We start from the raw sequence: 22,758 nt of genomic DNA on the forward strand, positions 1-22,758 counted from the left end.
CTTTTGCTTTTAATTCCCTTGTCTTTGGGGATGTGTCGAGTAAGAGATTGCTACGGCTGAGGTCAGAGAGATCTTTTTCTGCTTTCTCCTCTAAGGTTTTGATGGTTTCCTGTCTCACATTTAGGTCCTTTATCCATTTTGAGTTTATTTTTGTAAATGGTGTGAGAAAGTGGTCTAGTTTCAACCTTCTGCATGTTGCTGTCCAGTTCTCCCAGCACCATTTGTTAAAGAGGCTGTCTTTTTTCCATTGGATGTTCTTTCCTGCTTTGTCAAAGATGAGTTGGCCATACGTTTGTGGGTCTAGTTCTGGGGTTTCTATTCTATTCCATTGGTCTGTGTGTCTGTTTTTGTGCCAATACCATGCTGTCTTGATGATTACAGCTTTGTAGTAGAGGCTGAAGTCTGGGATTGTGATGCCTCCTGCTTTGGTCTTCTTCTTCAAAATTCCTTTGGCTATTCGGGGCCTTTTGTGGTTCCATATGAATTTTAGGATTGCTTGTTCTAGTTTCGAGAAGAATGCTGGTGCAATTTTGATTGGGATTGCATTGAATGTGTAGATAGCTTTGGGTAGTATTGACATTTTGACAATATTTATTTTTCCAATCCATGAGCAGGGAATGTCTTTCCATTTCTTTAAATCTTCTTCAATTACCTTCATAAGTTTTCTATAGTTTTCAGCATACAGATCCTTTACATCTTTGGTTAGATTTATTCCTAGGTATTTTTGCTTTCTGTTTCTATGGATTCACCTAGTTTGGTATTGTATATAAATGGAATCTTATAAATATGTGATCTTTTGTGTCTGGCTTCTTTCACTTAGTATATTGTTTCAGACATGTTGTAGTGTGTCTCATTTCTAAGGCTGAACAATATCCCATTGTATAGATATATTATATTTTATCTATTCATCAGTTGGTAGACATTTGAGTTGTTATCACCTTTCAGTGATTGTGAATACAGCTGGTATTCCCTGCCATGCTCACACTCTGTCTCTCTCTCAAAAATAAATAAAACATTAAAAAAAAAAAAAAAAGAACACTCATTCATTGCTAATGGGAATACGGACTGATTTGGCTATTGTGGATAGCAATCTGGCATTTCATGGTCAAACCAAATATAGGGCTACCTTATAACCCAGCAATTCTATTCATTTGTATATAGGTTTCCAAAGAAATCCTTATACAGAATCATGTACAAGGATGTTCACTGCAACACAATCTGTGATGTCAGGAAATTGGAAATAAATAGGTAGCTATCACTAAGGTAACAGATAGGTAAAATGAGATAAATGTCTCACAAAGTATTTTGCAGCTATTAGAAAGAAGCAATAGAAGTACCAGCATGACTAGATCTTACAATTTTAGTGCCTATGGGGAAAAAGACAGAATGAGACATACAATGCAATAACTTTTATGTAAATTTAAAAACCAGTGCACACAAAATAACAATACTTATTTTGCAAGAACACAATCAGAAAAAAATAAAATACATTAGAATATAAACAATGTAACATACACTATACAATTACTTTCTGAAAATAATATAATATAAACATATTAAAACATTTGTTCATGGGGGAAGGGAAATTCAAATAGATAAAGAACTAAAGAAAGAAAATAAGACAGAGAAACCAAACCAATGATGATAATTTGTCTTGAACAAAGGATTAGTTTAACTTCTGCACCTAAGGTTAAGAAAAACTGTACCCACAACATCACTAAGTTCCTTTATTATTAGTAACATTTTTTCAGTTGATTCTGGGTATTTCATGTGTATAACTGTATCATCTAAAAATAGCAGTATTTTACCTTCTCTTCCATTTTTATACCTCTTAGACTGCATTATGTAGCACCTCTAGCACAAAGATAGCAACAGTGATGATAGCAAGCATTTGTACCTTGTTTTCAATTTTATAGAAATTCTTCCAAAACTTACCCATTAAGTATGGTGCTAACTTCTGAGCTTATTTTTTATACAACCATATTAAAAAGGTAGCCTTCTATTTCTGTTTAGCACTAATTTTTATTAGGAATAAAAGAGCATGTGACCCTTAATCTCAGGGTTTTGAGTTCAGGCCCCATGTGGGGAGTGAAGCCTACTTAAAAAAACAAAAAGAAAAGAAAAGAAAAAGAGAAAAAGTCTTCTCAGGATCTATCAAGATGCTCTTGTGATTTTTCTTTGATCTATTAGTACAGAGATTTATGTTAACGTATTTCCAATACTGAATTATCCCTGCATTTTCAATATGCATGTAAAGTGTATTTTTAAATATGATTTTGTGTTCTATTTGATAAATGTGTACATTTTATCCTAAATAATATTGGACTGTAGTTTCCTCTCCTTTTACTATGCTCTAGAACAGTGCTTTTTATAGCACCAAAGTTACATATTCCTAAAAGTTTTGTAGAATACAGCTACGGAACTATCTGAGCCTGATGCTTTTTGTAGAAGTAACTCTTTGACAATATTCTGTATTCCTTCTGTAAAGAGCTGTGCTTTCAAAAGATTAATAAAGCAGAAAAGCATCTGGCAATCTAAGAATCAAAGAAAAGAGAAAAATACAAATACCTATTAGCAATGTGAAAAAGAGACTATAACAGCAATTCTAGTGATAATTAAAAGAATAGGGCATACAACTTTGGCAATACATATGAAAACGTAAAACTAAGATTAAATGGTAGACATTTTAGGAAAGTATGAATTATCATTAAATTACCAAACTGACTTAAAAGAAAACCTAAAAAAATTAATAAACACCAATGGAATTGAAAAGTACGACAAAGGTGATCTAAGGAATTGTTACACTGCAATAAACAGAAATCTACTCAAACTAAGTCAAGCAAAAGAAAAAAAAAAGAAAGAAAAAGTATTAGGAGAATACTGGAGTATCTATTTCACGGAACCTGTGCTCAAAGAGCACAGTCAAGCTAAGGGAGTCTATAATTTTAGGAACCCAGGATTCGTGCTCCTTTTTTGGAACTGAATGGTCTCGTTTGTTCCTTTCTACACACGTGCCCATTTTTTCCCTTTCTACAATCACCTTCCTGTACTAAGATTCCTAGTTTATTATGTCTGCTCAAGGTCAAGGCCCAATACCAACCAACTAAAGTCTCTGTGTACCTTTTTGAAACTTCCAAGTTCAAATGGTCATAGCTTGGGTCAAGTATCAACTCTAGATCCAATAAACTGTCCACAGAAGAAAGAGGAAAAATAAGAGTACAGAGTCATAAGCTACTAAAATAAAAGCTAAATTCATCTTTTCAGTAAGGGTTCTGATGTGGGCAGTTTAATGTGTGAACTGGGCAGATACCCTGAGATATCTACAAAAAGAATCTGCCTCCTCCCAAAAGCCCCTACCCAAAATACTTTATGGATGAATTCTAGCAAATCTTTATGGAACATAAAATTCCTGTTATTTATTCTGTTAAAGAGCACAAAAAAGATACACAGTTACTTATTTTACAAGGCTAACATGATCACATTATCACAAACCTAACAAAATTAACTCCCAAAGCAATGTTCAATGAATTATTCACATTTTTAAAAAATATTTACTTGGGGAGAGCACAAGCAAGGGAGGGGTAGAGAGAGGGGGACAGAGGATCCAAAGTGGGCTCTGAACTGACAGCAGTAAGCCCAGTGTGGGGCTTGAACTCATGAACCAGGAGATGGTGAACTCAGCTAAAATCGGAGGCTTAACCAACTGAGCCACCCAGGTGCCCCGAATTATTCACATTTTTTAACAGAGATGCTAAAGTTTACATGTAAACATGCACACATATTCGTATGCATTCATATTTTCATATTTTTAAACTATTACCAATAGTATAATTCTTAGGAGTGATATTAGAGATACTTTCTTCACAATGTTTGAATTCTTTAGTCATTCTCCATCAGAAAAAAGTCACATTTTGAAAATTAAATAGCCTAGAAACATACTATAAAATATTAAAAATTCAGTGTATGGTGAAGTAACAGTTCAGTAGGGATATTAATCAGTAATATTGGAATGACTGACCACCATTTTGGGGAACATGACCCTTATTTGAGGTAAAAGAAGTAAAAGCTCAACCTCAGTGTCAATATAAATTCTAGATAGAAGAAAGATTTGTACGAATAAATGAAAATGTAAGTGTATTAGAAAAGCATGTATATAAATATTTGTATCACCTTTGGTCACCTTTGGATGGGAAAGGCCCTTTGAAGCTTATTATTAATGATATAAACCATAAAAGTTTGGGTACAAAAGTTTAACATGCGTATTTTCAAAAATCACTAAGACTGCCATTTCTTTTCGTCTTTTCATATGTCCCTGTTTCTGTATTCTCATAATTTTCCTATTTTTAATTATCTCACAAATGATTATTTCCAATTATACATACACATCTAGTTCCAATTTCCCTTCCTAGTTTCAGTTCCTGTTAAACAACTGTACCTGGATATCCTACCATTACCTTAAATTTAATACATCTCAAACGAAGCTTATCATTCTAACCCCCAAACTAGCTCCGTCTAAATTTGTCTCCATGTCTGTGATCTCAAGACTTGGAATTACCATTGTTGTCTCATTTTCTAAAACCTCCCGTATATGTCCTTTTTAGTATTCCCCTTTCACTAATTCAATCTTTGCCTTTTACTCCTATTATATGACCCAAAGTTATGACCCTCATTACAAAAAAGAGCAACACTAAACCCTATAATAAAAAAGACATTTTAACCCTAATGTGAGAATTGACTACCCATCACATGTTAATACCAATAAAAGGACTAGCCAGGACATTCTCCAGTACATATACACTATAGCACAGTAATTTAATATTAAGTCATTCTATTTATAGCCTTTTAATTCCTGCTGGCTTATAATACTTAAAACAGCAAAATTTAAAAATACCACAAATGTCATCAAGATATTTAGTTTGTTGTTATTGTTGCTACTGAGGCGGTAGAAATGGAATAGGATAAAAATGGCAAAAGTAATTAGAGTCAATAGAATCCCATTTTTAAAACAGCACTTTTCTTTCATCTCTAGGACACCTTAATATCCAATTAAAACTAATATGCAATCCAAACCAAACAAAAATATGTGAGAATTAATGTTAAAATGTCACAATCTTAAACACCTGATGTTACATCTATTATATTGCTAATGGGGCGCCTGGGTGGCGCAGTCGGTTAAGTGTCCGACTTCAGCCAGGTCACGATCTTGCGGTCCGTGAGTTCGAGCCCCGCGTCGGGCTCTGGGCTGATGGCTCAGAGCCTGGAGCCTGTTTCCGATTCTGTGTCTCCCTCTCTGTCTGCCCCTCCCCCGTTCATGCTCTGTCTCTCTGTCCCAAAAATAAATAAACGTTGAAAAAAAAAAATATTATATTGCTAATAATTATTTTTCCCATTACCAACACAGAAATCATACAATCCCTCCTAATCCTCTGTAAAACATACAGGGCCAACACTAACTGATAGCCAAGACTAATTTTAGCTTGAGAAAAGCAGGCTATTGCTTTCCAGCACATCTAATTCCTGTTTCAATCAGTTAAAGTTGTAGACCTGATGGGCGCCTGGGTGGTTCAGTCAGTTAAGCGTCCGACTCTTGATTTTGGCTCAGGTCATGATCTAATGGTTGTGTGTTGAGTCCCACACCGGGCTCCATGCTATCAGTGAGGAGTCTGCTTGGAATTCTTTCTCCCTCTCTCTCTAACCCCTCCCCACTAGTGCTCTCTCTGTCTCTCTCTCAAAAAATAAACATTAAAAAAAATTGGGGCACCTGGATGGCTCAGTCGGTTAACTGTCCGACTTCAGCTCAGGTCATGATCTCGCCATTGATGGGTTCCAGCCCCACATCGGGCTCTGTACTAACAGCTCAGAGCCTGGACCCTGCTTTGAATACTGTGTCTCCATCTCCCTCTGCCCCTCCCCGGCTCATGCACTGTCTCTCTCTCACTCTCTCTCAAAAATAAACATTAAAAAAAGTGTTTTTAAATAAAAAATAAAGTTCTAGGTATGTCAAGAGCCAAACTTGCTTATGTCAGCTGAACTTCTTGTAATCACGTAATTAAATTTTATGCATACTCATTAATTGAGTGTAAAAAGAAAGCATTTTTTTGGTCAAATCACTACGGTGTACATCTGAAACTAATGTGACACTGTGTTAATTATACTTCAGTTTTGTTTAAAAAAAAGCTGTTTTATTGAAAATTAAATTGTACATTTCAAAATGGTTCAAAAAAAAGTGAATCACTAAAAAACTTTATTACCTGTGAATAAGATGCTTAAAATAGACCATAAGAAAAAAATGTACTAAAGAAATTTTGCACTCAAGTTTGTTTCACAAGGGTCTTTAAGGTTTTAATTAGCTTTAAAGAAAATAATAGGCAGTATCAGACTGTGGGTGCAATGCATGCATGAAGGCCAACATGAAACTCCAATGAAATCAGCAAAACAATATTCATTTATATATTCAACCCACAAGTACATGTTGAATACCTAAGTTAACTTTTTGGTCACAGTAACTTTTATATTCTTAAAAATTACTGAATAATCCCAAAGAGCTTTGTCTTATAGGTAATATCAACATTTATGTGAGAAATTAAAGATGAGAAAATTTTAAAACATAAGACTACACCAGCACACATTCCATTAGCCATCACAGCAATAATGTCATTACTTATTATGTAGCTTCTAGAAAACTGACTGTATACATGAGAGAGTGACAGTTAAAAAGCCAAATAATGTCTTAATATTATTATGAAGGTAGTTTTGGCTTAAAAGAGTCTCAGGAATCCATAAGCATCCCTGGACCAACCCCTGAGAACTGCTATCATAGGGTTGAAGAGCCAATAACTGAATAATGAGGAAGCAACATGAATCAGCCCCTCTTTTGAGTAATTTGGTGGAACAAGACAATAAAGAAGTAAATCAATAAATATATAATTTCAGGTAGTGATAGATGCCATGAAAAATAAAACAGGGCAAGGAAACAGAAAGGGAAAAGTGAGAGATATGTAGGAGGAGCAGGGGCAATGACTTTACATAAGATGGTCAGGAAAGGTCTCTCTGAGAAGGGCTAATGAAGGAATGAGCCTTGCCAAGGTCTGAGATAATAACATTCTGGGTAGAGAAGCAGAAAATGCAAACACCTTGGATGCCATGGGAAGATTCTGAGCATAGAATGATTTGACCTGATAAAGGTTTTTAAAATATTCCTCTGGCTTCCACATGGAACAGGCTGGGAAGGTAGGTATAAAAATGGAAGTTGAGAAGTTAGGAGGCTATTGCAACATCCTGAAACAAATGTTCCTAGTATAACAGCAATGGAAGGGTGAGATCTGAAAGGATATGAAAGTTATTTTAGAGGAAAAGCTGTAATTGCTGAAGGACAAGACATAAGGTTATGGGGGAAAAAAGAAATGAAAAAAAATGACTCCTAGGTTTTACAGAGCACCAAGGTGAATGTTGCCATTTATTGTGATTTAGGGAAACCATGAGAGGTGGGTAAGATGGGGGCAAAATCAAGCTTAAGACGCTTATTCAGAATCTGAATAAAAACACTGGATATGTAGGTGTGGAGCTCAAGATAGAGAGGCCAGGGCAGGAAATACATGATAAGAAATCATGAGGTATTCAAGTATGTGACTAGGTGAGATCACCTAAGGAACAGATGTGAATAAAGAAGTGAACTCTGGAATTTCGCCTTACAGCGAAAGATTTCAAATTAATACACACTTATGTATGTGTTCTTTTTTACGCTTGTCTTTTTCAAATAACTAACTGCAGTTCCCAGTGGTATTAGGGCACTTTTGGTACCTCCCTTTTCATATCAAGACATAGACTCAAGAATCTCCTTCATCAGAAGTATTCTGGAAACTTCTGGAACTCCTCTTCTCTCAAACCAGTATCTCACTCCCTCCTTCCTCTCATCCCCTTCTTCACACACTAACCATCTCTACTCTTTATTCTTCGCCCAGGGTTGTCTCTCTTCAGTGCTCCCAAGATTTGCATATTTCTCCAGAGGCCCTATTTTACATTCTAATTATTTGTCCTTTAATGGTGTGAAAGTTTCCTTACGGGGCAGGACCCCTCACTTTCATCTTTGAGTCCCCACTGCCCTGCAAAGTGCCTGTCAGAAAACAGGTTCTTAATGAATGCTTCCTGAATGAATAAAATGAAGGGCCAATGAACTACGCAAAGTCAGTCCCATTGCTACTTAGTAGGAAAGCAGGGATTAGAAACTAGGTTTTCAGATAGCCAGATAAACTCACTTCAGTCTGTCATTCAAAGAACACTACATTCAGGTGCCATGTTATCTATATATTTTATTTCCTATTTATCATCCTGTCGTAACTGTAAGTCTGGTGATGTGCCCAAAATTCACCTTCCTCAGCCTGTCCAGAATCTGTGCAACCAACTTATGTCTTACCTTTCCCATTAAAAACTCTCTTCATCAATCCCTCAATCACTGCCCTCCTCCCCCACACCAGCCACATATACAAACTCAGTAATACCTTATACAATCTGCTTTCTGATCTCACAACTACACTGAAGCTACTCTCTGTTTACCAAAGGCCTTTGTAACAGTTAAAGTATAATTTTCAAAATAGTAAAATCATACTCTCATAAAAATATTTTAAAAATTAAATGAATATATGGCAAAGATTTGATTTAACTCATTATAATGAATGAAGAAACCAGTAAAGATGTTAAAAATGGTTCAAATGAGAATCTGGCATATAGAGATTTACACTCCCCATGATACAAAATTAATTTGCATGACATGAATAGGAATAATTTGCATTCATACAGACAGGAAACATTTGTTCTTTTTTTATCTCATTTTTTTTTATTATATGAAATTTACTGTCAAATTAGTTTCCATACAACACCCAGTGCTCATCCCAAAAGATGCCCTCTTCAATGCCCATCACCTACCCTCCCCTCCCTCCCACCCCCCATCAACCCTCAGTTTGTTCTCAGTTTTTAAGAGTCTCTTATGCTTTGGCTCTCTCTCCCACTCTAACCTCTTTTCTTTCTTTTTTTTTCCCTTCCCCTCCCCCATGGATTTCTGTTAAGTTTCTCAGGATCCACATAAGAGTGAAAACATATGGTATCTGTATTTCTCAGGAAACATTTGTTCTATTATCAGCTTTCTTTTTTTTATTTTTTTTTTAATGTTCATTATTTATTTTTGAGAGAGACAGAGTGCAAGGGGAGGGCGGGGCAGAGAGAGAGGGAGACACATAATCCGAAGCAGGCTCCAGGTTCCGAGCTGTCAGCACAGAGCCCAACGCGGGGCTCAAACTCACAAGCTGCAAGATCATGACCTGAGCCAAATGTGGATGCTTAACCAACTGAGCCACTCAGGCGTGCCCCTCTATTATCAGTTTTCTATATCTTAACTTTAAAAAAAGTGTTTTTTTCAAGTGTAATTAAACATACAGTGTTATATTAGTGTCAAGTGCACAATGATTCAACAATTCTATACATTTCTCAGTGCTCATCAAGATAAATGTACTCTTGGGGTGCCTGGGTTAAGTGCCTGACTTCCGTTCAGGTCATGATCTCAGTTCCTGGGTTCGAGCCCCACGTCAGGCTCTGTGCTGACAGCTCAGAGCCAGGAGCCTGCTTTGAATTCTCTGTTTCCCTCTCTCTCTGCCCCTCCCAAGTTCACACACACACTCGCTCGCTCTCTCTCTCTCTCTCTCTAGGGGCACCTGGGTGGTTCAGTCGGTTGAGCATCCAACTTTGGCTCAGGGCATGATCTCATGGTTCATGGATTCAAGCCCCACATCGGGCTCTGTGCTGACACCACGGAGCATGGAGCCTGCTTTGGATTCTGTCTCCCTCTCTCTCTGCCCTTCCCCAACCTGAGCTCTCTCTCTCAAAAAAAAAAAAATAAATAAATAAAAATAAACAGACTTACAAAAAATTAAAAAAAAAAAAGTGTACTCTTCATTCCCCTTACCTATTTCACCCACCCCCAATTCCACCTCCCTCTGACAACCACCAGTTTCTTCTCTGTATTTGAGTCTGGTTTTTTTTGTTGGCAGTGGTGGTCTCTTTCTCCTTTGTTCCTTTGTTTCTTAAATTCCACATATGAATCTAATCAGATGGTATGTTTCTTCCTCTGACTTATTTCACTTAGCAGTATACCCTCTAGGGCCAACCATGTTGTTGCACATGGCAAGATTTCACTCCTTTTTATGGCTGAGTCAAATTCCAGTGTGAGTGTGAGTGTGTGTGTGTGTGTGTGTGTGTGTGTGTGTATGTGTGTGTGTTTGCATGCGTATCACATCTTCTTTATCCTTTATCTATCAATGGACACATGGGTTGCTTCCATATCTTGGCTACTGTAAAAAAAAAAAAAATGCTGCAATAAACATAGAAGTTCATACACCTTTTTGAATTAGTGTTTTCATTTTCCCTGGGTAAATATCCAGTAGTGGAATTACTGGATCATACAGTATTTCTATTTTTAATTTTTTGAGGAATCTCTATACTGTTTTCCACAGTGGTTGCACCAATTTGCATTCCCACCAATAGGCCACAAGGCTTCCTTTTTCTCCACATCCTCACAAACACTTGTTTCTTGTGTTTTTAATTTTAGCCATTCTGACAGGTGTGAGGTGATAATCACATTGTGGTTTTGATTTGCACTTTCCTGATGATTAGTGATGTTGAGCATCTTTTTATGTGTCTGTCGACCACCTGTATGTCCTCTTTGGAAAAACGTCTATTCAGGTCCTCTGACCATTTTTTAAAGCAAATTGTTTGGCTTTTTGGTGTTGGGTTGTATAAGTTCTTCATATACTTTGGATACTAACTCTTATCGGATATACCACTAACAAATATCTTCTCCCATTCACTAGGTGGCCTTTTTGTTTTGTTTATGGTTTCCTTCACTGTACAAAAGCTTTTTATTTTGGTATAGTCACAATAGTTTAATTTTGCTTTTGTTTCTCTTACATAAAGAGACATAATCCAGAAAAATGTTTCTACAACTGATGTCAAAGAAATTACTGCCTGTGTTTTCTTCAAGGAATTTTTTGGTTTCAGGGCTCACATTTAGGTCTTTAATCTATTTTGAGTTTATTTCTGTGTATGGTATAAGAAAGTGGTCCAATTTCATTCTTTTGCATGTAGCTGTTCAGTTTTCCCAGCACCATAACTTTCATCTACACTGTGCCTTTAACCCTTTTTATAAAAAATTGTAAAACAGTCTAGGCAATCAAGGACAAAAGTACATATCCCTAAATCAGAATAATATAATTTCTGGAGGGTTCTCTAGGTCTAGGAAGGTCCACTGCTCATCATTCAAGACATGCAGTCATTTCTTCTACCCATTTCTAAGTTGTTGACAATTTTTCCTAAAAACTGTCAAAACTCATCCTAACCTGCCTTCTTCAGCACAATGAAGAAAAATACTTGCCACCTTTGGTTTCCATAATACAGTACTCACCTGGTTTCTCTTCTACCTCTGACTGATTTTCTTCAGTCCCCTTCACCAGTTTCTATTCATCTTACAGTATTCACCAAGATTTTGATGCATCTTATTCTATTCAATACTATCAGTCATGCTTTGTCTATTAATTATATAGGAATTATTCCCATATCCAGAGTTCTAACATCTATAATCCCCAAACCTGAACTTCTATTTTCTCCATTTCCCATGTTGATATCTTAGCAGTACCTCAAATTTATTGATGACCTGAACTAAACTCATTCTTTTCCTAATCTAAATATGGTCTATTCCTGTGTTCTCTGACTTAATGTCTAACTGTCAAAGAGGTATAAAGGATGAGAATCTTTCATTCTACTGGCTCTCTGAAACTGCCTTTCTCAGACAGTCACCTAAACTGTCCATTGTACCTCTATAATCACTCTCTTGCATCTTCCCCTTCGTCATACACTTTTCCCTAATTAAAGCCTACATTATCTTTCAATGGACTGTTGATAAAGCCTCCACTCTCAGCTGCCAAAGTTGTATTTCTTCAACAAATTTTTCTGACTTGGTCCCACCTTCTGATCTGACTTCTTAAATAATAGGCATCTACTGTTTTAGGGCACCCACTTACTTTCTACTCATTCTACTTCAGTAACTCCAAAACTGAGTCCACCTGTGAGGCATACAACTGCAGCTCAGACAGAGGCTCACAATGACTGGTTCATAAACTGGTCCAAACAGAGCCACTGAAGTGCCACAGACTTTTGCTAAGATTTCTGGGGCTGAGCATATGCTTTTTACTACTATAGCTGCTACTGTTATTGCTATATTTTACCACCAGAGGACAGCCTGAGAAGCCAACCCAGAATAAGTGAAGTTTGGAGATACAAAGAGGGAAATTTGGTCCTGGGGACATCTTCTGAGTCCTAAAACCAACTCATGTCTAAATCCACTTTCCTTTGGATTGTTCAATTACATTTGTCAATCAATTCTCTGTTTAAGCCTATTTGAGTCAGGCAAAACTATCCAGAGCACTAAACCAAAAGAGTACTAAACAGTATCTCCTGTCTTTTCATGCACCATATGACTCAGTTATGAAATTTTCTTCCCTCAGCCTGGATGGAATTCTCTTCCTTCCATTCTGTGTTTGTTAAGATCCATCTCATACCTCAAGGCTCAGCTCAAATGCCTCAGTGAAGCAATCCTCTAAGGCTGGAAAAAGAAGCAAAAGACTAGATTACACAAGGATTTTAAACTATGCTATGGCTTTCTGAACTTTAATCTAAAGGTAAAGAAATGTCATGAAAGGATTTTAAAGAGTAAAGAACACAAACAGATTTATAATTTTAAAAGATCACTCTGATTGCTGTATAGAGAATGAATTAGAGAAGGGCAAGGGGGACAATGATTCATAAACTACTCAAATTAGGCCAAAAAAATGATAGTATGAGCTAAGGTGACAGTGGAGATAGAAGAATGTATTTCTGTGATTATTTTATTTTTGGATAAATCCCTCTCCATACTGTAAACTCTCTGAGGACAGAGAAATTATCTATTGACTTCCATTTACCCACAGAAATTAACAAAGTGATTGACACACAACAGAAATTCAAATATTTGCTGAATAAATTAATATATAATTAATAATCCCACCTGTCAATCGAGCAACTGGGCAAATAGTGTTATTATTTATGAAGATAGGAAACACAGGAAAAGTCAGTTTGTTTTTGAGACAGAGATAATGGAGAAGATGATCTTTATTTTGAACAAGTTTAAGATAATATAACACAATCAAATAGGCAGGGAATCTATATATAATGGATACATATCTGGGGATCAGAAGAGAAATATGAGCTGAAGATTTGTGAATTCTGGGCAAATGAATGGTAATTGACTTTTCAAAGAGAGATGAGATTGCCTACGAATTATGCAAAATGAAAAAAGGGTGGAGATCACAGACCTCAGGGGTATTTAAGGGTTGAACAGAAAAAGAGAAGTCAAGGAAGAACACTAATAGCTCTGGCAGAAAAAACAAACAAGAAGAGGATCCTCTAATTAAAGCAAAGGGAAGAAGAGGAAAGTGTGGTCAAATGTATGAAACAGTAAAAAGTCAAGGAACTGGGAATGCAAGCTGGTGCAGCTACTCTGGAAAACAGTATGGAGGTTCCTCAAAAAACTAAAAATAGAACTACCCTACAACCCAGAAATTGCACTACTAGGCATTTATCCACGGGAAACAGGGGTGCTGTTTTGAAGGGACACATGCACCCCCATGTTTATAGCAGCACTATCAACAATAGCCAAAGTGTGGAAAGAGCCCAAATGTCCATCGATGGATGAATGGATAAAGAACATGTGGTACATATATACAATGGAATATTACTCGGCAATCAAAAAGAATGAAATCTTGCCATTTGCAACTACGTGGATGGAACTGGAGGGTATTATGCTAAGTGAAATTAGTCAGAGAAAGACAAAAATCACATGACTTCACTCATATGAGGACTTTAAGAGACAAAACAGATGAACATAAGGGAAGGGAAACAAAAATAATATAAAAACAGGGAGGGGGACAAAACAGAAGAGACTCTTAAATATGGAAAACAGAGGGTTACTGGAGGGGTTGTGGGAAGGGCGATGGGCTAAATGGGTAAGGGGCACTAAGGAATCTACTCCTGAAATCATTGTTGCACTATATGCTAATTTGGATGTAAATTTTAAAAAATAAAAAATAAAACTAAAAAAAGAAAAAAGAAAAAGAAAAGTGTCAAAGTTCAAAAAAAAAAAGTCAAGGAATGAAAAGTTTAAAAGCATACTTTGGACGAAAAGTGTTTTGATGGAGTAGGTGCAGGTGGAACCAAGACTAGTTTGGAGTGGATTGAAGGATGAGTAGAAGATAAAGAAATGAAGTAAGCCAGTATTAGACATCTTGTTCATGAAATTTGGCTACAAAGGAAATAAGAAACACAGTTACAGGAGAGGAATGTACTCAAAGGGAGATTTTTGTTCCTCTGTTGGTTTTCCTGCTCTTACTGAGCTCTTATAGCATGTTTAAGTGCTGATTAGAAGCAAACCAAAAATAAAGAAAGGATGAAAGAGGGGCTAGGTGGCTCAGCTGGTTAAGCGTCCAACTTTGGCTCAGGTCATGATCTCAGGGTTCCTGTGATTTAGAGCCCCTTGTCAGGTTCTGTGCTGACTGACAGCTTGGAACCTGGAGCCTGCTTCAGATTTTGTGTCTCCTTCTCTCTCAGCCCCTCCCCTGCTCATGTTCTGTCTCTGTCTCTCTCTCAAAAATAAACATCAAAGAAAGAAAGAAAGAAAAGGATGAAAGAGAATAATGAAAAATGAGATTCACAACATCAAAACATCTATATCTATCTATATAGAGAGATATAGATACATAAACATCATGTTGTACACCTTAAATATATACATTTTTGTCAACTATGCCTCAATAAACCTGTAAAAAATGTGAGCAGTTTTTAAAATGGGGTATAGCTGAAGAGACTGGTGAGTTTAAAATACACATTAGCATCAAAGTTAAATGAAGTAACTGTCTCACTCCTAAACCCTAGACTTAAAGAAAATTTTAAAATTATTTATCAAATGCCTACAGTGTAAGAGAAACTATGCTAGACACTGCAGAGAATACAGCTCTTCCCCCAGATATCTGCAGAGCCTTGATACTTCTCTTTCTTTAGGTCTCTGTTCTCACATTCTGCTTTATTTCTCTCCACTTTTTACAACCTGACATATTATATTTGTTTTATTGCCTGTTTCTCCTCCTAGACTAGAAGCACCTCAAGGGCAGGGACTTTCTCTTACTGTTGTATCCCCAGTACCAAAATAATGCCTGCCATAAATATGAATGAAAAATAAATTTTTGATTGAATGAAATGGTACCTTCTCTTCAGGAAGAAGAGTTGCAATCTGTTAAATGAAAAATAAGTGAATATATGAGGACTATATAATATTTAGAAATTAAAGAAATAAATACTATGGTGATGTGGAAAGCAGTATCAAAAAATGGCAGAAGAGTTACAAGACTGTAAAGCATCCCAGACAAGGTGATATAAACAATATTAAGGAAAAGGTGGTTATGTGGACTGGACCTTAAAGGGGTAAATAGATTCTTTTATGTGTACAATTCAATGATTTTTTAGTACATTTAAAGAGTTGTACAACCACCAACTTCTAGAACATTTTCATCACCTCAAAAAGAAACCCTGTGCCTCTTAGCTACCACCTCCCAACTCTCCCAACCCACCTAGCCCTAAGAAGCCACCAATCTACTTTGTCTCTATATATTTGCCTATTTTAGACATTTCAAATAAACATAATCAAATAATATGTGGAATTTTGTGACTGGCTTCTTCACTTAGCATAATGTTTTTAAGGCTCATCCATGCTGTAGCATGTATCAGTACTTCATTTCTTTTTATGATTGAATTATACTCCATTGTATAGATACACCATATTTTGTTTAACCATTCATCAGTAGATGGCCATCTAGGTTGTTTCCACCTTTGACTATTACAAATTATAAATTATGAACAATAATAGTCCTGTGAATATTCATATATAAGTGTTTATGTGGTATAATTTTAATAAGAGATAAGGAAGGAATTGGAATATTTTATTCTTTTTTTTTTTTTAAGTAGTCTCCATGCCCAATGTGGGGCTTGAACTCACAACCCTGAAATCAAGTCACATGCTCTACCAAATGAGCCAGAATTGAAATATTTTAAATCATTCAATCCCAAATATGACAAATTCAAGATAATGTTTTCACTGATGAGGCAAAGTGAATTTTCATAAAGCTTCATTTATTAAAGTCAAAGGACTGTCCTTTATTTTGCAACAATGTCCTTCTAACTTTCTTTTTAAATATTAAAGTATCCTTTTTAAACAAAATGATGGCAATATTAAAAGGTAGTTTTGTTAACTTACTTAGGTAAAATAAACTTCATTAAATCCATAAATCTAAGAAATGCTGTTGACTGAAGGAAATGGCATAAAGGAAAGAAGGTAGAAACCCACAAGAGACCCTGAATGCCAAGCTAAGGAGATTGCACATTATTCTATGGTCAGTAAGAAAATGCATAAAGTTGTTTAAGTATAAAATTACTAACTCCTAGATGTCATTTCATTCAACAAACAGTAACTGAGCTACAACTATATGAAAAGCACTGAATTCAGTGCTATGAGAACTGACTAAATAAAACTCTGTCCTTGCCTTTTTATAACTTAGTCTTTAGCAGAAGACAAAAGTCTCTCTATTCATTATTTACATCTCTACCCATTTTTTAGAAAGGGCAATATGTAGTAGTTAAAAAAAAATCTTTTAAAAAGGAAAATACGGGACTATTCTACTGTGCTTACAAGTTTTATGTCACTCCCTGACAATGTGAGTTGCTGGGTGTACAAAGATAAGCAATATATAACCCCTATCCTTTTTTCAATTTTTAAAGAATGTTTATTCATTTATTTCTGAGAGAGAGTGTGAGCAGGAGAGGGGGAGGGGGGGAGAGAGAGAGAGAGAGAGAGAGAATGAATCAGAAGCAGACTCATGGCTCTGAGCTTTAAGCACAGAGCCCAATGCAGGGCTCAAACCCTCGAACCAAAACGTGAGATCAAGAGATCATGACTTGAGCCAAAATCAGAAACTTAACCAACTGAGCCACCCGGGTGCCTCTATAATCCCTATCCTACAGAAGCTTACGGTCTAGATTTTATAAACTTATCAAATGATCTAGAAGAAACTGACAGCAAACATTTAATTAGATATTATTCACCTAGGGCTTTCAATTTAGTAGCAAATAACAAACAAGCACTTACTACTACCAGTCACATTTTAAGCATTTTACATTTGTTAACTAATTTTTTAATCCTCTTTAACAATGTTATGAAAAGGGTCTTAGACCCATATTAACATATTATTAATACATTAAAATATATTACATTTATCATCTTTTCCCAGAATCTACTAATCAATTCTGCTAATGAGCGTTTTTACATACAGTTGCTGTATCATTCCCATCAGCACACCAAAAAAATCTCTTGAGTTCACATCCCAATCCAGGCACCATGTCATTTTTTGATCCGGTTATAGCAAAACTCCCCAAAAGAGCTGTCTGTATGAGTTATCTCCCAAATTCTCACCTCTCAGCCTCTCTTGGAAAGGCTTTGCCTCTGACATTACTTAAACCACACCTAATCAAGGCTATACATTCTAAATACAATTTTTAGTTTTCAGTCCTCATCTTACTTGACCTATCAGCAACACCTGACGTAGGTAAAACACACTTTTTGAAATACTTTCTTTACTTTGGCATCTAAGACACCATACTCTTCTGGGCTTTTCTTACTAGATATTCCTTCTCAATTTCCTATGTAAATTCTTCCACAACTCCACAATTTCTACACATTAGAGTACCCAAGGCTCAGTCCTTGGACCTCCTCTGTTTTCTATCTACACCCACTTTCTTTTTTTAATTTTTTTTTAATGTTTAATTAATTTTGAGAGAGAGAGAGAGAGACAAAGTGTGAGCAGGGAGAGGGGCAGAGAGAGAGGGAGACACAGAATTCAAAGTAGGCTCTAACCTCTGAGTTGGCAGTTCGGATATGAGGCTCGAACTCACAGACAGTGAGATCATGACCTGAGCCAAAGTCGGACGCTTAACCAAGTGAGCCACCCAGGCGCCCCTACACTCACTATAATGTTCTCATATAGTCTCATGTTTCCACTAGAATGTGACTTCGACAGGGTAAGAATGTTTTAGCTATTTTTGTTAATGCCAAAAGCCCTGAATGTAAAGCAATGTCTGACATATAGTAGGTGCATGACAAGTATTTGTTCAATGAATGGATGGATGAGTAATGGCTTTAAATATTATCTACCAACTGATGACTCTCCAATTTATACCTCCTGCCTGTAAATCCATCCTGAACTCCAGATTATCTCCAACTGCCCATCTGCCATCTCCATTTGGATGTGTAATACACATCTCCAACTAAATCGAGTTCAAAAGAGAACTCCAATCACCCTTCCAATGGCTTCTGCAACTGACTTCACTTTCTTGGTCAAGTACAGCTTTATCCTTCTAGTTCCTCAAACCAACAATTTTGAAATTATTCCTAATTCCTTCTCTTTCTCTCATAACACATATCCAATCTGCCAAGAAATACTGCAGATTCTCTGTTCAAAATATACTCAGCATTTGACTACTTACCTCATCCAACATCACTGTGGTCCAAGTCATTATCATCTCTCACCTGGATGAATGCAACAGCTTCCTGTCTCTTGTCCACCTTCTCCCCCCCAATTCAGTCTGTTCTCAGAACTATGATCACAGAAATTTTTTCAAACTTAAGTTAAACTGGGGCACCTGGGTGACTCAGTCAGTTGGGCATCCAACTTTGGCTCAGGTCATGATCTCATGGTTTGTGAGTTTGAGCCCTGCATCGGGCTCTGTCCTGACAGCTCAGAGCCTGCTTTAGATTTTGTCTCCCTCTCTCTCACAAACTAAATAAACATTAGAAAAAAAAAAAATTTAGGTTAAATTATGCCACTTCTCTGCTCATAATCCTGCAATTATTCCCACTTTGCTTTGAGCGAAAGCACAAATATTGACAACTCAGTCTGGCCCTATCACATCTCTGACCTCAACTACTAGCACCATTCACTATTCTGATCCATTTATATTGCTTCTTGTGCTGTTTCTTCCAAAGGTTAACCACATTTTCCCACCTCAGGGCCTTTTCCCTCACTGCTTTCCCCTTGCCTGGAATGCTTTTCCCTTAGATATCTGCAATTACCTGTTTCATCACTTTGCTCAACTGCCACCTTCTCTGAGTTCTTCCTGATCACCATACTTAAAACTATAACAATAATCCCATCTCACTGTATTCTTTATCCCCTTCCTCTGCTCTATATTTCTCCACAGCTTTAATCACCACCGAATACTATACCTGTGAATTTCTGGGACGTGTGCTCTGAAGGATAAGAATTTTTGTCTGTTTCATTCACTGCTATATCCCTGGTATTTAAAGCGGTGCCTGTTATAATGTAGGTGGTCAATAACCTATCTGTTAAACAAATGCTTTCATTTCCACGGGGGCGGGGGGGGGGGCTAACAATCATCTAACCTGGTATTTCAGGGAAAGATCATAAAGCTTCTCTAAGATTTCTTTCAGTGCTCTGATCCCTAGAAGGCTTTATACTTTGCCTAGAAAGAAAAACTGTGCTTTGTCTAGTCAACCACAAGGAGGAGTTGAGAGGAAGAGCTGAGCAAAGGGAAACCAGATAATGTTTCCCTTGCTTTTCCTACGGCAACGTCAAGGTGGAAGAAAAGTGGATTTGGAGGTGCCTGTACTGAATGATTTTCTTCACACTATGAGTTACCTAGACGCACACACACGTTAACACCCAAAGCCGCAATCCTTTCGAATGCCACAAAGAGGCCACGAAAAGCAATCCATGGGCCACTGCGAACTGGGTGTTTGTTTCCCTCCACCGCTAAGAATTCCCCGTAAAATCAGGGCAAGAGTTCCCATTAGTGCAGAGGCATGCAACTCACACAGGAGGGCCAGGGTGTTCCAGGCTGCCAGCACTCTCCGGCCAGAGAACTTAATAGTCAATTCTATTTAGTACTCAAGACGCCCTTAATTCTAAAACAGCCTAAGTACGGCCGCCCCAGGTCTAAATTCTCAGATTCTGCCCCCTGCAAGTCAAGTCCTGATTCATTAAACACCGAAACCCATTTCTCACGGGATTCCGACTCACCGCCACCTGTTGATGCCCACATTGGAGGAGCCGGCGAACCAGGGGTCGAGGATGTAGACGCAGCGGATGGTGTCGGCGCCCTGAATGCACTCCTTCAGGGCCGGGTTGTCGTGAAGCCGGAGCCCCTTTCGGAACCAGTGCACGGCGTTCACCCCCATCCCGGGGGCGCGGCGGGCGGCGGTCCTTGCCCAGTTCCCCCAGCGAGAAATTCAAGGAAGGAAGGGCCGGCTCATAACCCACACCTCCGCTTCCAGGGGAACCGCCACACCCAAGGAGTGGGGAAAGGGCGGCAGAGGGGGGAAAGGAAAAAATGAGTCCGAGGAGGACACCGGAGAAGGAAAGGGCGCTGGAGGCGCCGCTGGAAGATGAATGGAGGCTGCCCAGTCAGAGGAGTCCGGGCGTGACGCCCTTTACGAGCCAGAGCCCGCCGCAACCGCCGGGACGAGGCGCATCGCTTCAAGGGCCTCGGACCCCGGGGCGTGAGCACGTTCCACGAGCCCGAGCCTCCACGACAGCCCCGGCCGGCACCGGCAGCCCCGGGAGGTTCGTCACGGAAACCTCGCCCCACCGAGGCGGCCCCTGAGGAGAAAACGGCCCGCCTAAGGCGAGCCACCGAGAGGGACGAGAGGGGATTCAGCCACAGTCGGCCACGCTGTCTCTCGGCCCGGGAAGGAGGAGTGAGCTCGGAGGTGGCGGTCGAGGCCCCTGGACCGTTGCCGGCCGGTGACCGGTTCCGAGGCTGCCCGGGTGACTCCGCCGCCACCGCCGCGTCAGCGGCCTCGGCCACGCCCCCGGCTCCTCATTGGAGAGGGCGCTCCCCACGTGACCCCCGGCACCTCACGTTTCTGAAGTGTGTTTACTACAGCGGCACTGACTGAGGAATCGGCTCGCGATTAAGTCGCTTCTAGGGGGCGGCAGCTGCTTGATCTCGAAGCTGTCGACCCTCTCCCAGTCGCGAGGCTCCCTGCCTCTTCCCCTTTTCTCCGCCGACCGGTCACCTACAAGCGCCCGCGGTGACCACAGGCCCCATGTGAGGGAAGGCTTAGCCCCGCCCCGGGAGGCCGTGAGCGTCCCCTATTGGCTGAAGCGACTTGAGACCCGGATGAGCACGGGGATGCGGGGAGTTCGCGAGCGCGCGCTCGCCTCGGATGGCGCGCGTGCGCTCTCGCTGCGTTCCAGAGGGAAGGAGGGCGCTGCCGGCGGTCCGGAGCGCGCTCTGGGATACCTCCCGTAGGATCCCGGGAAGGCCTGAAAACAGCTTGAGTGTCCTCCAAGAGTCGGCGGGAGAGGCTGGCGGGGAGTGAGGGCAGGATGAGTTGGAAGAAAGAGAGTAGGAAGCTCTGTTAGACTTCAAGCCCAACCTTGTGCTCCAATCCAGCTTTGGCCAAAGAACCCTACTTTGGAGTGTGTGGAGCTGGCGTCCCCCCCCCCCCCCCATTCTTCTGGCCCGCGTGGTGCGGCACCCTGGGACGTGTTCTGGGGAATAGGAGCACTGGGCAGGGCGGAATACCTGAATACTGTCTATGCATCATCAACCTGTTAGCCCTGATTTCTTACCTTTAGTGTGGATAACCAAGCTCTTCATGAAGGGGCCTTTGTCTACCTTTCTAGCGACGGTAAGCATCAGGCCATGTCATTCCTTTCCACGTGTGATGCCCTTATGTTCATTAAACGTTTACTGAATGAGCCAGACACTGTTCAAAGTGCTAGAGGTACAGAAAAGAAATAGGAAAAAATCTCATCCGTGGTGGAGTTTATGATGTGTCTGTTAACCTTTACACGTGCTATTTTTTTCCTTTATAAAATACTCTTCTTTAGAATTTGCTGTTCACCACAGCAACCTTTGAGCTACCTCATATATTTCTACACATCTCTTTAGACTCAGATGAATTGCTACCTAATTTGCAAAAATATTCCTGTTATCCAGAGCAGATTTCGGATGAATACCCATCTCCCCAGTTGTGTCTCTGATACATTACTTATCATACTATTGTGAAGATTAAATGGAAAGTGCCTACTTTAATAGCTAGTAGGAAGTATATGTTCAATAATAGTATTTATTATCGTAATAATGTGTCCCCAATTTCTTCTAACCTGTGGCTTCTCAAGGACAGGGTGTCTGTCCAGTTTGTTTTTTGCATCATCAGTACCCAATATAGAGCTTGACACATGCTTTCCAATGTTTATTGAATGAATGAGCGAATGAATGAATGCTGTCTGCCACCAATGTGTCAGACAAGGTCGAAAGGAGGAAGATATGGCAGTTGTTACAGGCTGAGTTGTGTCCTTCTAAAATTCATATAACCCCTCGTACCTGTGAATGTGACTTACTTGGAAATAAGGTGTTTGCAGATGACGAAGTTAAGATGATGTCATTAGGGAGGGCCCTAATCCAATATGACTAGTGTCCTTATAAAAAGGGGGAAATTTGGACACAGAGACACCCACACACAGAGAGAATGCTACTCGAAGATTGGAGTCATGATGCCATAGGCCAAGAGCTATTCAAAACTAGGAGAGTGTCCTGGAATAGATCCTT

At 39.0% G+C, this 22,758-nt stretch overlaps 1 protein-coding gene across 1 annotated transcript in view; it reads right to left on the reverse strand.

The window, feature by feature from the left end:
• CRY1 (cryptochrome circadian regulator 1) overlaps window positions 1-20,984 on the reverse strand; it is a 95,420-nt gene extending 74,436 nt beyond the window's left edge. The window contains exon 1 of the mRNA XM_030320447.1: window positions 20,220-20,984. Coding sequence (XP_030176307.1) covers window positions 20,220-20,377 — 158 coding nt within the window. The 5' untranslated portion in view covers window positions 20,378-20,984. The remainder of the gene's footprint in view (window positions 1-20,219) is intronic.
• Window positions 20,985-22,758: the final 1,774 nt, after the last annotated feature.

Source organism: Lynx canadensis, chromosome B4 (assembly GCF_007474595.2).
Source record: "Lynx canadensis isolate LIC74 chromosome B4, mLynCan4.pri.v2, whole genome shotgun sequence".
In the NCBI taxonomy this organism is placed as follows: domain Eukaryota; kingdom Metazoa; phylum Chordata; class Mammalia; order Carnivora; family Felidae; genus Lynx; species Lynx canadensis.